This window comes from Calonectris borealis, chromosome 2, assembly GCF_964195595.1.
Source record: "Calonectris borealis chromosome 2, bCalBor7.hap1.2, whole genome shotgun sequence".
NCBI classification, from domain to species: Eukaryota; Metazoa; Chordata; class Aves; order Procellariiformes; family Procellariidae; genus Calonectris; species Calonectris borealis.
The window spans coordinates 152,715,925-152,735,880 of record NC_134313.1 but is presented as its reverse complement, the minus strand read 5'-3'; the positions used below and the strand labels follow the sequence as shown (position 1 = coordinate 152,735,880).

The window sequence follows — 19,956 nt, the reverse complement described above, 5'->3', positions numbered from 1 at the left end:
GTCAACCAGTTTGCATCAATATGGTGATGGTAACTGAGAAGTTATCTCGTGGCCACTCTCATTAAAGACTGATGCTGCTCCATGGAGCCTCCTGGTCCTGTTTGATGTTACAGCCCTGGGAATATGCTCCAGGCTTCCAAGGAGAGGCTCAGCCCAGGGTCCCAAGAAGCTTGCTGGGTGCCAAACCCCATGGTCCCTTTTCAGCAGGCACAAAAAATGCCAGCTGAGCTGCACGGCCTTGAGCAGCGCGACTCAGCTCTGGTGTAAGCAGTCGTTTCTGTGTTTCCATCCGAAGGACAAACTCATTTCAGGGCGACTATTCCAGTTTGGTGCGTTACATGTTTGCATCTGCTTGAAGCAGGGTATGAGAAGAACCTACCAGTCTGGACTCATTAAATGCACTGTCAGGCCCTTTGTACTGACTGTATACTGTATTTGCAACACATTTAGTATGAACCATTCACACAAGATTCAGGCTCAGCAGTATAAGGCTTGAAGGCTAATTTATGAAATCCTGTAAATGAATTAGGCGCAAGGTAAAACAGTGCTGATATTGAACATTGAGGTTAAGTTTTTTCTTTGCTTTAGCCACAATCAAGACTAGCTGAGAAGAGTATGCATAACGGCAATACAAACATGATAGCTCCCCACGTTACAGGAATAAACTTTTCACTGGATTTAAGTGTTGTCCATTTCGATTTTTATGTGTATATGTACTTTGAAGGACTTTTTCAGTTTTTAGTACAGTTGGACACATTTTTTAATCATTAAAGCACTGTTTCCTGTTGCTACTAAAAAAACCCCTTTACTAAAGCTCAAAATAGCAGTTTTAGGGAAACAAATAAAACCATGAGTTTTAGTTTTACTTTTACATAAAAAAAAAAACCTGAAGTGTTTTCATGACATTTGGATGGATGTAAATTTAAAAAAAAATTACTAATTTCTTGTAATAAGATACTGCTAGGTTTTATAAGTTTTCATCCTTACACAGCTCACAATAAGTCTGTAATTATGTCAGTAGAAATGGGTTTGCACTGCTGAGTTTTTTGCAAAATCTGTTTAAAAATTAGCCCTGATTTTTCTCATAGAAGTTCAAGGTCTAAGGAGTATTCAACTCCTTGTGAGTTCCCCCCAGTTACATGACATGTTCAGAGAAAAGCAGTAGTTGTTTTATCTTCAAAAACTGTCTCTGGGATCATTAGAGCCATAAAGAAAAAAAAGCATGCCAAAGGAAGGCAACGAGTTCCTCCTCCAAACATAGTTTAGATGTCAGCCTTTAATGGTTTCTAATTTATTGAGCTTGTGCGTACAAACACACACAGAGCTGGGCAGAACCCTTCATTACCAAAATTTTTTTACCAAGACAAGTGATTATCCAGCCCCTGGTCATGTTGAGTATGCTAAGGAGCAAGCAGTAGGTTGGCTTTGGGAGAGGCAGAAGAGACTCAGCAGCAAAAGGACACCGAGGATAGCGTGTTGGTGTCAAAGTCTTCTCATGTTACCCACATCTGTACACAGTCTTCACTGCTGCCACACCATACTAAAGTGTTTTGACCCCAAGCCTGCAGGTAATATGCTATTGCTACCAAGATGTCTGCATGGTAGTAAAAGAAGCAACGGAAATATATGGTTGTCCAGTCTGGAGTATGAGCAAGAACATGATTTTCTGCATGTCCTCCTGGCTTGAAATGCACCACACATTTACATAGTCCCATGATACAGCAAAACAAGGCAAATTTGGTGGGTGTGGGTCAGGATGGGGAAGAGAAGAGCCACCAAGAAGTGTGCTTGGTCATGCTGGAAACATCAAAAAGATCTCGTGGTGCTCCTTCACCCTCACACAGATCTACATCTTCACAGAGGGTCCTCTCCACTGCACAAGCCCACATCCTGTGCAAACAGCCCACTTTGTCCTGGTGTTCTGCTGGGATTTGGTGAGACACGCAGTAATCCCGCTGTTTACTTCAGGGTAAGCATTGTGGTCTTCACAGAAAATCATCACGCTGAATTTGCACAAGAAGAAAAGGAAGACACGACTTCATTGATTCATGTCTGTGTTTAGTGAATAGAAACAATCGGAGGTTTATTTTGATGTGCGTTGGTTGTGTTGTTGTTGTCATTAATTCCTCTTCAAGGTGTGCTAAGTCTTTTGTTAATAAAGAGATAGTAAGCCCGTAAGTCAATATGCAGGCGCTGTGATTAGCACTGTAAATTGCTTAGTTGATGCTCTTCTTTTAATGTGGGAGCAGAGTATTTTGATAGCAGTAAAATCTTCCATTTATGCTAGAGCCATAAATAATTCAATACCTTATAACAATGATATCTGGGACTCATAGTAAGAGCATATTCTATTGAAAAGATTCTCAGTAGAATCGATAAGGACTGTTCTATTAATTTTTGTCCCATAGAAAGCATGTTTTCCCTAAAATATAAAATCTCCATCAGAACATGTAGATTTTGTTAATATTCCTTTGCTTTCTCAAAATGGGTTTCATAGAAAAGCAAAACCTTTTAGTTGGGCGAGTTAAACAAAAAGTTATCTACCACCCGTTTTGTATTGCTGATGGGACCTGTAGGTTAGGCGCCTGCTGTGCTACTCCTTTCCGTGGGCCATCCCCCTCCTTGGCCTATGCTGCCCACAATGCTGCCAAAACCCTTCTCTCCACATCCCACCGCAGGGGTGTCCCCATCAAGGGCACTGGGGGAAATGTAGTCCAGCTGAGGAGGATGGTGAGAGCGTGAAGCAATAGAATTGCATTAGCAAATGCACCTCAATATTTTACTGCTTTAAAAGGCCCACTTCAGTTCATGTTAATGGATCAAAATGTGAGTGTCTAAATGCTCTATTTTGACCAAAACAAGCTTCTTCCTCATTTCTTAGCAGAATGTGTAAAGAATGATTGTTAGTTGGACTTTTTGTTTCGCTTCAGGATGAAAGAAAAAGAAATATCAGAAATCCACGAGGAAGGGAACTTTTTTTTGATGAGCTCCAAAACCTGACTCTTAAAGAAGCTACTGACAGAGCCAGTTCCTCAAGCGGGATAAATCACTGTAAGGCTGCTAAAGATGATAGCGCTATGACGAGTTATACCAACTGTTGACTGCATCCTGTATGCCCTCTCTGAGCTAAGCACCTGATGATCTTCTTCTACATACTGATAAAAAGAGCTGTATTTGGCATCTTTACTTACCTTTCATCACACCTAATCAGAATCACACTATCTGTACCAATACCCAAGGCTGCAGCTCCTTTCTTCACAGAAAAGTGACTCTGAAAAAATACATTTATTATTATTTGTTATTTTTATTATTATTTCTTATCCAATTTAATACAAAACACTACAGTCTTGCAAGCCCTTCGGCAAGTAGTCCCACACAGGCAGTAATTCTATTCATAGACTTTCTGGAAACCAATCACTGTAATTTGAGGCTTTATATCAGGTCACTACAGTCAATTAGAGAAACAGCAATCACTCTAATCTGGATTTACTCCTGGAATATTAAATACACAACTGTAGCTGATGATGGACCCAAATTCTGTCCTTGATGCATACCTGCAGCTTCTATTGCTTGTACAGATTCAGCTATGAACTTGATTCACTGAAACAAGAAATTCTCCCCTACAGAATTCATTCGTAGCATTCAGAGTGATGTGCTTCTGCTATATAACTTCTGGCCAAATAATATACTGAGAAAAATTAAGATATGAACCTAATTGTGATCTCATGCCAGTGAAAACTAGTAATAACTCCCATTAATAAATAGAGCTACGGCAGTTTAAAATCAGAACTGGGCTTTTAGTAAGACTATTAGTTAATCTGTATGTACAGAATAAAAAATGGAAGTTATATACTGGAGTGCAAGTCAGCCTAATTTTCTCTAGCTCATATGACTTAACTCCTGAGCCAGTGTTGGTTTGTAATTCTAATTTAAATCCTGGTGATTATGATAATGAAATAGTTTTATATCAAATTATACGACCAAGAATCTGATTTTTATTAACTCAAACACAGCTATAACAATATTGTTCAAAGTAATTTTAACTACAGATTATTAAACTTTAAAAAAATGGAAATTCTTTGCATATACTACAGTACCATTAGCTCAGGATGTAACACTATAAATAAGATCAAGGAGATAAAACTCTAAAAGGGTTTTTTAGGTGTCTCAGATGTTAAAGAAGAAAGGAAGACATATAGTCTGTGGGAGTAGAGAAGCAGTCCACGAAGCAGAGAAGTAATCACTATTGCTTTGTCAAGTGAGTATTTGGCTTCAACTGTAATGAGAGAAGTAGGGAGCTACAGGGGAAGAGATGGACACAATGGTTACACACGTCTGCTTCACTTAAAGGCCATGAAGTCAGCGGGATTTCACTGCATACTTAAGGGCTCCCTTCACAATGAATACTTTTGAGAAATGAGAATCAATTCTAAATCAACTTTATGAAAGAGAGAGGAAGAAGAGTAGAACTGCAACATGTACCTTCAATTTAGTAAGTAAAAAAGGCCCCTGTGTTTTAAAAATCACTCAGGGGGTAACTATCGTTAACAGTCCTGACTACCGTGGTTAAGGTTGCATAAGAGTTTCCACTCCAAACTCCTTTTTTCATATGCCTGTATCTCACTGTTTCAGCTGAAATGCCTCAAGTTTTGATGGTGCCCATAGAGTTTTTCAACAGTCAGACATTTTGAAGAAGTTCAGATTGTTCTTGAGCCATGATTCACTGATGATACATGGACAATTCGAAAATACTTCTTCAAGTGAATGATATTTTTCATACCATGTTTTTTTTTTTTTAATGCAGTGGATTGGTATAGCTTTCCCCCATGCGGCATGGCTGCAGTATACCAACAATGTGTACGGAACAGCCATTGACCACCTTGTCTAGACCTAAAATCAGTTTTTAAGGCCCTAGTACAACAAACCGTCCTAGCCCCTGAATTAAGCACATTCTGAAATGCAAACACATGCACGTCGGACTGACTTCCGCACAAGCTGATGATCAAATCAAATGCACACCCATGCGCTCAGATGAGCAACAAGGGATTTGTGCCTGTGCTTCAGTGTTTTGCTGAATTAGACTGGGTTCATTGCAGCCAGCCTAATCAGGCTTAAGTCATCATGTAGGCTCCTTCTGCAGTCCGGGGGGGAGACGGGCACCTCCAGGGAAGGATTCATCCAGCATGAGGGTTGCTGTTTCAGAGTGGGTGCCGAATGACAGCAGGTGAGGAGATTTCTACCCCTTCCCTATGGACCAAGCCCTGTGATATCTGCTGTCTGTGAGAGTGGAAAATGTACAGCACCTGCAGGCACCAGTGCTCTGGAAACTGGTAGATAGTTGATTTTAACACACTGTTATTGTCTAGCCTATGAAAACCACGGCTTAGTGATACGCTCAGATTAGATATGGAGTTTGCCCTGCTGTGTTTCTGGCTGCACTCACAAGTACTAGGAAGTACTGACACATTGAACATCACCGGCCTGCTCAGCATCACACTGGTATTTTTCATGGCACATTCTTTATTTCATGAAACCAAATTTTTGAACAAACACATTTCCACGAGCTTCATCAGCTTCACTAAAATCAGTGGACTTTTCCCAAGTACAAATGCACTGTAGATTAAGGCTTGGGCTGGAACCAATCCACCAACCTCTATACATGGAAGACACTGAAGTCCCTTCCCAGCCTTGTGGGTCTCCCTGAGCCCCGTGGTGCAGCAGTGCAGCTTTATGAGAGCAGGGAGGAGGAGAGGCCGTGAGGGGGCTCCTGGCATCAGGAGGCTTATAAAAAATTCCCAAGTTTAGGAAGATATCTCTGAATTTTGCAAAAATTTAAACAGCTAGAATATTGCCAGCATAATGTCAGTTCATTGATATGCTATGTGAAGCTAGAATTGGATTTATATACTTAAAAAAAAATTAATCTGTGTTTTATTCATGTATTACACAAACCGATGTGCACATACTGGGTAGTGTAATATATAAATACAGGTAGAGATGTAGGAGTGAAGAGTCACAGATATATTTCACTGGGTTTTGAGTTAATGACATTACATTGGTGAATTTTGCTCCTTATTCCATACTAGTTAAAATAGATTTACTACTGTAATTTGTTTTTCTAATAGAAAATAGAACTATTCAAAATGCCTTAAAAAAGGAAATACAGATTTGAACGGTTTACTATGAGGAAGAAAATTAAGCCCATGTGCTCAAAGGCATCCACTGGAATACAGCCAAGCTCAGCTGTCTCATTGAGAAGTCTCGTGGCACTGCTAAAACAGCATTGGGGAAAAAATGCAAGTAGTGCTGATAGCCCGGTTGCCTGAAGGCTTTTTACAGACTGAAGGGAATTCAGTGGTCAGGAACCAAAACAGGTTTAGGGATAAATTGGGAAGAAGTCTGTGCACAGAAGGGCAAATGCAATTACAATTTCTAAACAAACTTTGAATATGAAATTGCTCAATCTGTGTATATAGTCACAGATATATGACTACTGTTATGTTTTTGTGTCTCAGGGTAACATCAGAGGAATTACTCCAACTGCCTGAGAGGCTCTAAAAGAGCCAGGATGAAAGTGAAAATGGAAAAAATATAGTTTTAAGAGCAAAGAAAACTTTCCTAATGATGACAAATATTAAACTTTGTTTTAATATTCCTGGGACAGTGCTGAAAATTTGGTTGCCTGTGTAATACAAGGGTAAACACAGAGAAATATAAAGGTCAAAGAGAAGGAAAGGCTTGCAGAAATAAGCCTGGTTAGACAGAACTACTGGCCGATTCAGCTGGGCTAATGGGGAAGAAGGACATTAATTGTGACCCCTTTGGGAATACAGGGGCTACAGACTGCTCGGCCACGCAAGGAAGTGAGCGTGAACACCATCTTTCACGACACAGCCATGTAGGAGTGACGCAGATCTGCAGTCTTTTGTTGGGAGAACCGGAGTCAAAAAGGGAGGACAGGGGCGGACTGCCTGATGCCAGTCCTGAAGGAAAAACCAGGCTAGGAGAAGTTGGCAGGACCCCAGTTTCACCGCTGCCCTGTGCTTGCCAGAGACAGGAGGACACGCAGGTGGGTGTGGGCTGTCACTGCGGCTTTCACCCTCCCTCCCTCCTTGTGGTGCTGCACTGCAAAAGGGTGCATGGAAGACTACAAATACATCCCCAACAGAGAGGAACCCCAATTTGTGTCTGAAAAGAAATGTGGTTAAAATTCAATGGTGAAGGAGAAGGCATAGAGTATTAGTCAATATTATGACAAAAGCATATCATTAGTCAGGAAAAAAAAATGGTGATCTTGAGCCAGGGAAATCTTCCCTTTGTCTAAAATTTCAAATGTGGTTAGGAGTAAGTTTGTTTGCCTGATAGCCATTTTTCCATAGTTAGCTTTGTAAAGTAAAAACACATTGTAAATTTATTACAGGTGCAATAATGAATAGGCCTTCTGGAAAAAGGAATAATTAGAATAATTAAAAATGTTACGATGCTGAAAAGTATGGCATTGTTATCTTACCTGAACAGTGCTTCAATATTCTATTTTTATAGCTTGCTAAATTAATTGCTCATAATCTGGCATGGCTGAAGCTGTCAGGAAGAACCACCCTAACGCTGTGAGCCCCAGAGGTCACGGCTGGTTTTTCAGATTGCAGCTTCTCCCTGCTCACATAAATCCAGAGTGGTACAAGCTTTCTGGAGGGAGCTCATCAGGAGTGAGTTCCCAAACGCTGAGCAAGCTGAGCCATCCAGCAGCCGAAACCTCTCCGTGGTCTGCAGGTTTGGTCGCTGGCACCCCAGTGCTCTGCAGACCTGGACCCCCAGCCTCACCCCATCAGCCACTCGCCAGCAAAGGAGGCGCGCACGCTTTCCTCTCCGTCTCCCCTGGGCTTTAAACAATGTGGGATCCCTGGATGTGTAGGCTGGGCTACTTCTCTCTTAATTTTAATCATCTAAAAATGTGTGTCTGGTCTAGGCTTGCTGTCCGGGCTGCCTTAATAGTGGGGAAGAAAAGGTACCTCCAGAAGGCACCTTATTCCTAAGGCTTTGGCACCCATTTTAGACTAGGATGAGTTGTCTTCTGCAGATCTCGCTCTCTTTTTATTGGCTATAAAAAGTGCATAGACTAACTCAGATTAAATGTTTACACTTTAGGTGATTAAAGTTAAGTGACATGAATCCTATCTTTAATGTCTCATTGTAAGCTATACCTTTTCCTTCAGTTATCTACAAAAAGAGTATACTGTGTCCCATCACGTTTTTAAATACACTGTAATGTTATATATGTTTGCTATTGTTTCCCTTAGCTACTGCTATTCAATTTTTAAAGTTATTTGTTAATGTCAGGGGAGAAATTAATGTTTCTGCACAACATAGTAATATTTCCATCTTTTGCATTTTTGAAATACAAAACCTCATACTGCTTTTCTAATCCAGCAAGACTCACAACTTGTTTTTTTCCAGTGCAGATAGTTCTACAGCATTACCTCTGGATAAGAAACGTTGCACTGAGTTCAGGAGGATCCTGTGGCAGTGTAAAAGTCACGAGATATTGACCAGATGAAGGATTAGACCCAAATGATGAATGTCTCCTTTGGGACAGACTGCCCTAGAGCACTGCTTTTCTGGAAAATGGTTTTGCGTTGACTTGAATGGAGTTACTTGAATTAAGTTGCTCCTCAAATAAGACCAACTTTTTCACTGTTTCCCTCTGGCTTCAAATACCACCAAGCAATACTTTTCTAGTTATTATGCATTAGGTAATGCAAAGAAAGAATGTGTGAATCCATGAGTTTGATTTTTAGTTTCCTTAGGTGGAAACGAAAACACTCCCTACTTACTCTGTTTGCTTAGAAATATAACTTACGGCTTCATAATTTATGCCACCAAACGGAAAACACGCTCTCCAGGCTCCTCAAATCTTTCCCTGGAAGCCTCACCACACAGGTCACCCCTTGGACAGCTTCTTGCAGGTGCCAGTCCTGGAAAATGCCTCCTAAGTAGCCTGGCTAGAGGGCAATGCTACGTGCCACAAAGTGGTGGGACTAGAGATCAGCTTTTCATTCTGCACAGAAACCAAACCAAAATCTTCCACAGGCTGCATGAAATGGAGGTCTGTCGAGCTGCCTGCTTTGAGACAGAAGTCACTTTTTAATTTACTTCTGTCTCAGAGCCAAGAACCTCCATTTTAGATTTCAGAAACTGTTCAGATAAAAACTTTGCCAAAGCCACTCTTCTCCTACAGCTACTGGTGTCGTTTGCTGTATTCCCTGCAAATAATGGGGCTTGTCCACAAGGGGAAATCAGCGTGCAAGAAGCTGAAGCAGTGATTTATGGCAAACTGCCTCCTCCGATCTAGTTGATGTGTGGATGCTGCGCACGCTATGGCTGTGAGGGTGCTCCCCTACCACCGCAGACAAGCCACCTCTCACAGATGCTCCCAGTGCTCCTCCAGAGAACGAGGTCCCTCTGAGTACGTCCGGCTGTCTACAATGCTGACACCTTATACCTGAGCTGCCAACAGACCCTCCCTCCCCAGTCAGCGCCTGCCAGAGCCATACTCCCAGCAAAGTCTCGGGCAGGAGCCGTTCCACCCCGAGAGCAGTGCAGTTGGGGGGATGCCAGAGGCAGAGACATCCTCTCTGTGCTCCCCTGGCTCTCCAACTGGGTGAACTGCCAGATCTTACTCTGTGGTTTCTCTTCCAAAACTAAGACAGGAGTTGTATTGCTATTTCCCTGGTGAGCACCTGACAAGGTGTTCCTCCTTGCGGCAGCCGCTAGAGGGGATGGGAAATTAGGAAATTAGGAAAGCTGATATGGACTACATGAGCACAGCCTTGCTGGGTTGGAGAACAGCAGAGGTGAAGAAATCTCTACGTCTTTCCAATTATGTCCAGCTTTTTTTCATTCCCTGAACTGTGGACTGAGTCTATATAGCCCCCAATTAAACACCGAGTGCATATAAAAGCTCCAAGTCTCTTCAGCTATTTTTATACTACCAAATAAAAAGGCCAAAGACTGTTTTGTAACCTGAACCCAACTAGTCCGCTACAGCCGAACTTTTTCCCTCTTCAACCCTTTCCTCCTCAGAGTGCAATGACTTCATCCTTTTCGCCTGCTAGGGTTGATCCATGCTATTCCCAGCTACTGCTGAATGCTGTCTAAGAGAGTGCTAGTTGGCCAGGTCAAAATCACAACAGGGAATCGGTTAAAATTCAATAGGACTTGCCTTATAGACAACTAGATCAATGAAAATATTCTGAGAAGGCAGCTTGCCCTTTCTGCTGCTTTCTCCACACTGAAAAAGGGATGTGCTCAGCTGAACACTCACAGCAGCCTAAAGCTGATGCTCTGGGACACAGGAGGCGGCCTTCACCTTAGATTTTTCATTGGGTTTGAAATGATAGACTAAAATAGGTTTTTACAACTGGCATCCATCACTTTTACCCCTCTGAGTCAAGGTCTCTTGCGTCACGTGCAGTCCAGAACAGCTGCCCTGAAGGACATCACTCTGCTCCTGCACCGGTGCAGATGAAAGAACCACTGATGATGCACTGGTGAATACAGAGGATTACATTAAGTCCTGAGCAAGCACTTCTCAGTGAAATTATACCTGGGCCAAGACCGACCTAAGCAGTTACAGTGTACTTCACCATCACTGGTGAACAGAAATAAACAGAAGCAGGATGAGAGATAAGTTACGGTCCTACTGAACAGCTTGGGGAAGATCTGCTTACTGGGAACATGCACGGTTGGAATAACCTATTTTAGGCACCTAATGTAGGTTGCGTATGTCAGGAGGCTGATCTCTGTGTATGATCAATGCACAGAAGTAGGTGAACCCCTCCAAAGGTGATTTAGAACATCTAAATTAAGGAATATTTGGGTTCCTAATTTGGATGCTCTGAGTTTCCCTCCAGAGGTGCCTCTCTTCACTGATTGTGCAGAGAGTGAGGCTCCTAATTTAGAAACATGATGCACTCCTAAATTAGGAAGGGAATTACTTAGGAGCTGTGAATTACTCCTTCCTTCCCTTCTCCCCCACCAGCAGCTGAACTTATCACATCAAATTAAGGCCAGATTCTGATTACGGTAATATTGGCAGCAATTGTGGTGTAACTTCATTCATTTATAATGATGGAAGCTCTGGATTGGTAGAAATGAAAATGGAGTCCAGTCTGTGATGCTGATATTCTTGTCTGAGAATTGCTGATATTGGAATCTTTACTTCTGTCTGAAAATTTCGAGAAAAAAATCTCAATGTTTCTAAAAACATAAAGTAACTTTAAGCTTTATTTACTATAATGCCACACGTGCAGAGCATGAGGAAATGATAGTATCCTGTTCACAGACTGCTTGTTCCACAGCCATCGTCTTACAAGAGCATCCAACTGTGACAGAGAGAAACCACAAGCAGGCTGGGGAGTCTAAAAGGAAGTAGATGATCATCGTGACATAATAAATGAGACAAATGACATTCTCATATCTTAATGTCTATTCAGGTTCTGCAGGACATTTCCTATCTAAAACGGGGATTGTACTGCTGGGCCTCTGCAATTCCTCTAACAGTCTCTGCTATTTTGAGGGTTAAACCCTGATCCCACATCCTTTGGGCAATTAAGGGTTAAATGATCCTGTCTTCACTTAGCATGGTTTCTTAACTTCCCTAGAAGATGTGCCATTACATACTTTATAAAAAATCCTGATCGAGGAAGCGACAAAACTGCAATATCAAGACACTTTTAAAATGTAACAGATTTCGAATGCTGTTCTATGGATTCGCTAGTATATTTGATTTTGGAATGTTTAATTTGCTAAGGGAACTGCTTCTTCCCTGGCATGAAAACACAATTATTAAAGCTCATTTCATTATTTTGAGACTGATAGCACAATTTGGTTCATTGTTTAACATTCCATCACTATGAATACAATGAAATTCTCTAATGATTAATAGGATTTGTTATTTTAAATAATCATGCTGAACCTTATTTGCAAGACTTATTAGGTCTGTAACTTCCATATGAATAATGCATCTCTAGCTGTACAGCCAACTTTGGAGAGTTGCTACTCATTTGTAGAACATCCTTCTCTCTGACTGCGTTGGGGACAATTATTCTGCAATGTGGAGCCCACAGTTGAGCATCGCACCTCATCCTACTGCCATGAAAGGCACCCTCACAGGAATTTCCTCCCAGACATTTCTGATCAGTTTTTAGGACACTTTGCTCTTCACACTCGCACAGAATGGAAACGCGTTCTCTGATAAGTCACAAAACATAGCCAGGAGGATGTTGTCACCTAACATGGACGGCATCTTGCTGCGCCCCAGACATGAAAGAGTCCTTTCTGGCCAAGCCCACACAGCTGGAGAGAAATTTAGAAGGGGACATAAAGCCTGAAGAGAGCTCACAGCCCCCCAGGGTATAACCCTTCCTTTCCCCTTCCTCCTGCACATGAATTCTCCACTATAAGCTGCAAGGAGGTTTAAATGGCCATAAACCCAAAACAACCCACACAATACAGACAGAAATACAACTTCTGCATGGCTGTTCAAAGAGCAAAAAACTCTGCGTTTCTCCCATGAGGGCCACTCTGATTTCTCCCGTGCCACCTCCCCTCACCTCTCGCTCTGCCAGATCCCGTCGGTGCCGTGATGAGCCCCGGTGTGCTGAAGCTTTTGCTCACAGACAGAAACCCACAGCGAAGCCCAGTTCCCCACCGTACACTGCAGCTGCTCTGCTGTACACACACAGCATTTCCATACCGCTGTCCTCATGTATGTTATCACCCTCTCATTAAATAACAGCGAGAGTGGTTTCAACTAGAACCATTTTGACTCACAGTGATTTTCTGTTCCCCCAGAGCGACCCGAACAAAAGACATTCCTGGCAGAAAGTGCTGAAGCCCAGTGATGAGCTCTCATCGTTTGATGTGGTCCTTACCATTCACATCCACATTTATACAGACACAAGTGAGAGCAAAAAAATGGCTGTGGTTTGTAGAACCTGCTCTCCCTGGGTTTCAGCCACAGATAACCGCACAGCTCACTCCTCTACATATCAAAAAGCCAGCCCCTTCCCATTTTTTTATTTCCAGTGAAGGAATAACAGAAATAAAGACAGTTGGCTACAAATTCCCGTTCAGCTATTTTCTTCATCATAAATTCATACAAGCAAATGTAACAGATAGGAAAAAACAGAAACACATACATGTTCTGATGTGAAGGCAACCAGTCTGGGAATAGCTGCCATTCCTTTTTCTTTAACTTCTGGGAACATCTTGAAACGTGCAATCAACATAGCATACATGTTAGATATGGCACCACCTGGAGTCCACAGTGATATACTGTTACTTTTTCTATGCATTGTAATGTTATTGCAGAATAAACGACAAGTCTTGCTACAGTTTTTCTAACTCTAATGTTAATGTTTTCTGCCTAATGGCAGATTCTTCTTCCTGATGCTCCTCACAGCTGGGTTGTGCAATAACAGGATCTACTACACCCAAATAACAATTTATGCAAAAAAGTACTGCTGCAAAAAATGATGGGGGTTTCCTTTCATCTTAATTTTTTTTACCATTTCTCCTTTAGTCCCCAGTCTTATCTTTCCATACGCCATCAACACATAATCCCCACTCTGTTCCCCCTCCCAAGCGGATGCCGCCAGACGGCAACTCCCTAAGTGGCTTCCACGTGCAACCTAAACTGTCCTCTGCCCTCCCAAATCAGGGTGGTGTTTCATGCCCCGACTCTGAGGAAACCCACACAGTGAGTCCCAACAGACACTATCTTCTGGATAACTGGAGCGGAGGGAGGGAAGAGAAAGGAAAAAGGGTCATTCTAACAAATATTTTTCTTTTTATTTGTCCTCTGATGGGAGCAAGGGGAAAAGGTTACATGTCCCTAACACTAGCCTTAAAATCAGTGGCATACATTGATGTAAAATACCCATTTCAAGATGGGTATTTTACCCACTTCAAGATGGGTATCGGATGACAGCTCTACAGTATTCTGTTCCCATATTTCAATTATCAATGCATAAACTAAAAATGAGCTCTTTGTTTTTCCTTTTCGAGATTTTTACAAACTGAGTCTCTGTGTCTACAGTGGAACAATGTTTGGTTATACGTTAGTGCTGCATGAGCACTATGGGAATATAATGCAGAACCTGAGGCAGCGTCTGAGTACTTTTACATATGTACACACATAAACACACACACACAGAGACATGTATACATAAAATCCGTCAGTTTTATCCTGTATATATACTATATATATACGGATTGATTACATATTGATGTTTATGCACATATATTTATATAAAGCAAAGGTGTATATTGATTATGGTTTCAGGCTTTTAAATGGTCAGAGTGCAGCTGAGGTAGAGTTCAACCAACCCAACCTTCATCCATCTAAAAATGGAGTGAAGAGCACAAGACAGGCACTTCCAGAAGATGGTTCAGTTCATCCTAAGGTTCATCCTAAGCTTGTGGTAGGTGGGATGACTTGCCCTGCAAATGCATCCACCCCTCTCCCTTGAATATATGGGAGCTGCTGTAACTAGCCCAGGGCAGACACCCAATGCTTGGACAGCCAAAGTGAGATAAGATAAAATCCACCCTTTAAGCAGATGAAGGTAGCTCTGCTGAAAGCAGCGACGTTACACCATGTTACACCAGCAGGGTATATCTGCTGGCAAATTTAACGTTGTTTTGACTTTTCTAAGATTTGTATTTATCCCACTGGAGATATATATACTGTTCCACACCCCACAGAAACTGTGCCCTTCATTTCTAATCAGTGTCCCAGCTCCGCTCTTGCAGTGAGGCTGCCTCTGCTCTGGGCTTTCCCTGACCTCACCGGTCCTCCTGTGAATCCAAGGGAAATGCCACAGAGGGATGGCTTCGCTGGCATGGGGGTCAGTAGAGATCGGGCTTTTCCTTCCCCTTTCAACTATCTTGAGAGGTATGAACATATTTCTACACCTCTTTTCACAATGGACAAAACAAGAAATGGAGAGATTAAGAGGAAATACTCGGGTACCTGTCCCTGAAAAATGCAGATGTCATGTAACAGCTGCTCTTGATGATGGAGGTGACTGAACTAAGGTGTCCAAGTTGAAGAAATTTGGCCTATCTTGTCCAAAGGCATTGGCTCAGCGTCAAAAGAATCAAGACTGAAACGTTAAGTTTCTTGAATACCAGGCTTTCCTATTTGTATTTATTACCTAGCCATTTAACCTTAAGCTTATTAATAAGCCCGCATTCTGCCTTTAATTTTGCAGCTGTGTTTATACCCACAGTTAATTGCAGGCAACAAAACACACCTACAGAATTTGGAGAACCTAATCAGGCCTTTATGCTTTGCATGTATTGATAGTGTATATTTCATTCCAGAGAATGCAGAGAACAAGAACCTTTTCTTTGCAACAGTAAGGTCTTCAGCTGAAGCCGTGACGGTTTGAAACGAGAAGACAGCATAGAGATTATTTTGATTATGGCCTAAAAAAGCAAAACCTGCACACTGGGTATTGCTGCCTTAAGAGACTGAACTATCAAGACGCACTTTACACAAACCAGAAATTGCAGATAAAGAAAGGATGAGAGGGGGCAGCACTGCGAACGGCCAGCACAGGTACACGCCTGCCAGAGAGCCTGTCCCCACGCAGGTTTCAGCGAGATGAAGGGAGCTCCAGCATCTGACACACTAGCAACACCCTGGCCCCCCAGGTCAGGCAGGGGCCTCTGGCTGACCCCGGAGGGACGGCAGTTCCTCCCGAGGCATTCATCTTTCCTGACTCACACTATCGATCTCAAGCCCAGTTTGCCAGACTGGGGCAGATCTGGCGCATGCATTGAGCCTTCCACCCCCACCTGCCGCCCGTGCCCAGCCTCTGCCCACCACGTCTGCTGAGCAGCATTGCTACTGCTCTTCTCTGCCCGCTTAGGTCCCTGGCCAGCCCGGCAGGGCAATTGCGGCTCAAGCCTGCAAGGTGAGGAACTGAAGACTAGATGTATTGAGTCAGGCCAGGGACTGGACAGTAACCAACCACTATCCAGTTTCCAAAAGCTTTGGCTTAGGTCCTGGGCTCGTGATACACGTTTAGATGCTGCTCTGTGTGATGGAGGCCACGGTTTTGGTCAGGACCTCTAAGCACTACAGTAAAAGCTGTCAGAGCTTTTGTTCTCAGTGCTTTTTAAATAAGGACTCAACAAGAAGTAATGTAAATTCTTCTCATCTTTTTCTCCACGTCTGTGGAAAGGCCCAGGACAAAACTCCTGCACCACTTCCCACGTGTGCATTCAGATGTGAGAAGTTGAAGATGAGCCTTGCCTGATCTTCTGCACAGCATGAACTTTACCATTCATGCCCTCAGAGAGCTGAACATCCTAGGCTGTTATCACCGAGGCCCTTCCTTTGCTCCGTAGTCCAAACACTCTTTCCCTCTCCATCAGATCAATGAACTTTCTTTCCAGAAGGGCTCCTTCCCCACCAGCTATCAGTCTGTTCTCTTTTGACAAGCCAAGATGCTATGCCCAATGTAAATTCTTTCAATTTTTTGCAATTTGGTGAGATAGATAGGCCAAAATTTTTAGCAATGAAATTTCAGAGTAAGATAGGAGGTGACAAAGAGTATAAATCAAAAGACTAAGTGGAATGATTAAAAAAAAAAGTCTTAACAATGTAGTGTTTGTCAGAGTCAATGATTTCTCTACAGTTAATCACACTCATTTTTTGCCTTATTGACTTGCCCTGAAGGAACCAGGTTTCTGAGCACTCAGATTAACTAGCCACCCAAGTACCCGCACTGAGCTTAACAGGCCAGCTCACACATGGAAAGCTAATTGTGTACTGTCATGTTGGCAGAATCTTACTGACTCCACTAAAATTCCTTAAAGGGGGGATGCTACGTCCTTCCCTCTTTGCTCCAATTTCCCCTGCAGTGATGGAGAGCACTGTTGTGTTTCTTCCCTCCATTATTAATACGATAGTCTTTCTATTTCATGTAATCCATAAAAAGTGGGGCAAAGCGAAACTGCGAGGCAAATGTCTCTTCTGATTATGTTTCCCATGTGCCATTACAGCTGCTCATAATGCACTGGAATTTGCTCAAACGGACCCTCATAATCACATCCCTAAAATTCATAAACATGCAATACTTTATCTCAAAGAGGTCACTGGTGGTTATTAGCAAGTGGCCTCTCCAACATGCATATTTAATTATGCTTACTCTGTAACTACAGAGGATGTCATATAGCATAGTCTGAAAAATAAAGAAAGCTTGAAATATCATGTACCAGGTGAAAATATCCCATCGCCACAGCCCCCTGGCCAGCCAACCATCTCTCTCATTTTCCTTAGTGTGACATATTCCAAAAGTACAAACACTGGAGCAATTTCATAGGTGAACCTGAAATGTAGTAATGTCCATATTTAATGCTTACATCTACAACACTAACACATCTTTTTCCAATATTACATTACATTATAGCCACAATATACTCTATCTCGCACTGGGTAGAGTTCTGTTTTACAATTCTTCTGATAATCTTCCTTCTGATTTGACGTCAAATGTCTAGAAAGAGAAATGCTGAGAGCACTTGAGACTCCATTTCCACCCATTTCAGTGAAATAAATCTTCCCCACCATTTCCAGGCTCAAGGCTTTGCCCCTGTATTCAAGAGCTGCTGGGCAGAGCCAGACCTTCGCCTTGCAAAAGCCTGTGTGCGAGTCTAGAAGCATACGCATCAGCAGTCCCATTCATGATGACAAGACAGTGCATGAAGCTAAACAAGTGCACAAAAATGCTTCCTAGTCCCACACTTTAAATTCTGCAACTCTTTCTTACAGGAAGCAATGGCTCTAACTGCTCTGAGTATGGATTGTACATAACTCCTCTACATGAATGCAACTGTTCACTTAGCACACCTTTCATTTTACATATTTATGCATGCAAAATGCTAAAATATTTTTTTCTGTATATTTTTTGGGGGGTAGCAAAACCGACATCATATCAGTATGATGAAATTTTATAGAAAACATCCTACAGGACAATGTTGAAAGTCTTCATGTAAACAACTGTAGCAACCATTTAAAAAGACGACAATTGTTTTTCCAGCAACCTTAACATAAAAGTATTCTTTCTTTCATTCAGCTACAGCAGCTAATATTTTGGAGTATAACTGTAAAATTATATTTAATATTATTATGGAAAAAAATCTGCTACTTACATATTAGTATTTGCTGCTGATGTCAGCCAGTCTGCTGCCAATCCAACCATGTCCAATCCAGTTGAAAGTTGATTAAAATATCTAGGGTGCCCTGCATAAGATGGAAAATGTTATCAAAAGGCTAATGACTCTGAATGAAACTATTCAGTGCTGAATGCTATATTTACCTCCGGATTTCTATAGAGAAGGAAGTGCTTTCAAGGTACGAAAGAAAGCAAACAGCAAGAAATACATTTCTTGGAAAAGGCAGGATTTCTCTTCTTTCTCATTCCAAACTCAGTAAAATCAGAGTAATTACACTGAACGCAGAATAATGAATTCCAACACTCCCTATTATCCTCTTAATATGCCTTGAAAATTAGCACATCGCTGCCTCACAAAAATAGCTGTTTGCTCCCGTTAGCGTGCCACATGTTGTCACTGGATGTATTTTTGCCTGGCTAGGTTTGAAAGGCACGCACAAGACACCATCTGAAGAGCTTGCCAGTACATATAACATCAGTGATGAATGGCTAATGATTATAATAGACAGGGCGAAATGAGAAAATGGAACATTTTGGTGACTGCTTTGCACGTGACTCAAAGGCTGATGATTGTACGAAGATGGCAGAGAAGGTGGCGGTCCTTGTCATTTCTTCCCTGTCAGAGTGCAATTACAAATAGCCTGGCTGCTCGCAATTGCAATTTTAAACAAACCCCATGAAAACCAGCATTGCTGCCCCAGCAGAATGACGCACAAGAATATACTCAATGAGCTGATCGTCCGTTTACCTGGTTAATCTAATTGGCTCCTGATTTTTTTCTAAAATCCTGTTAGAGATTTTTCTTAAAAACGTGTCTAGAGCCATTAAACCCAGGAACCATTAAAACTCAGTTTTCACTAGTTGCTCCCCGCAAGTCCCTGTTAAGTGGCATAATTACCGCTACAAATTACGGATGCTTCACAATTACTTAAACGCCGTCCAACTCAAAAGACAGCAGCCTCTGCTTGGAAAACACCTGTCCTGACCCACTGACAACGTGCTGTTATTGCCATCACAGAAGACAAAAGATAGAGCAAGATGATTGAGGAAATGCAGACCCAGCACCAAGAGAAAACTTATCTTCGGTCTCTGGCGGCCTCTTATCAGGCGCGGACACATGGCTGGCAGAACAGCACGGGGAATTGGTCCCCGTCTCCCACCTTGCACACACAAAGGCAGAGTAATCAGGCTGTGCGGGCAGACCAGAGCAGGGGATAAGAGGCTGGGGGGAGCTCGTGCACAAAATCCAGCTCCCTGAACCCTTAACCTGAGACGAGCCCCGTGCCGCTGCCTCCAGCCTGACTGCGTTTTGCACTGAGCCCTCCCCACCGGAGGTAGGAACTGCCACCTTCCCCTGGTCCATGCTGCCCAGGACAGGCGGCCAAAGCCCCTCAGGCACCAAGGGACACTGCCGAGATTCAGTAGGATGAACAGGATCCGTCCCCCACCCCGCGCGCTCTCAAGTGGGGTAGGTGGGCCTGGGGCACACGTGCACCCCGCCACCAGCGCCAAAGCCACAGCGATCCCGTGCCAGGGGCTCTGCCTGCAGAGGACTGCATCTCCCCCGACGATGAGATTTTGAGAGAGATTTCAGTCATTATAGCTCAGGTTCGACCCTACAGCCAGGCTCCAAGCGGGTTCCCAAATTCTGCTGGAAAGCAACAGAAAATTAGCAGCTGAAAGCCTTTGGTGAATCTGGGCCACAGGAAGG

General features: G+C 42.7%; 1 protein-coding gene across 1 annotated transcript in view; it reads right to left on the bottom strand.

Annotated features, from left to right (window-relative positions):
• The window catches only part of GAD2 (glutamate decarboxylase 2), a 41,326-nt gene that overhangs the window by 15,798 nt on the left and 5,572 nt on the right, over positions 1-19,956 (bottom strand). The window contains exons 5-8 of the mRNA XM_075143943.1: positions 18,223-18,313; positions 17,290-17,402; positions 13,200-13,315; positions 3,192-3,271 (exon numbers count right to left, since the gene is read on the bottom strand). Coding sequence (XP_075000044.1) covers positions 3,192-3,271; positions 13,200-13,315; positions 17,290-17,402; positions 18,223-18,313 — 400 coding nt within the window. The remainder of the gene's footprint in view (positions 1-3,191; positions 3,272-13,199; positions 13,316-17,289; positions 17,403-18,222; positions 18,314-19,956) is intronic.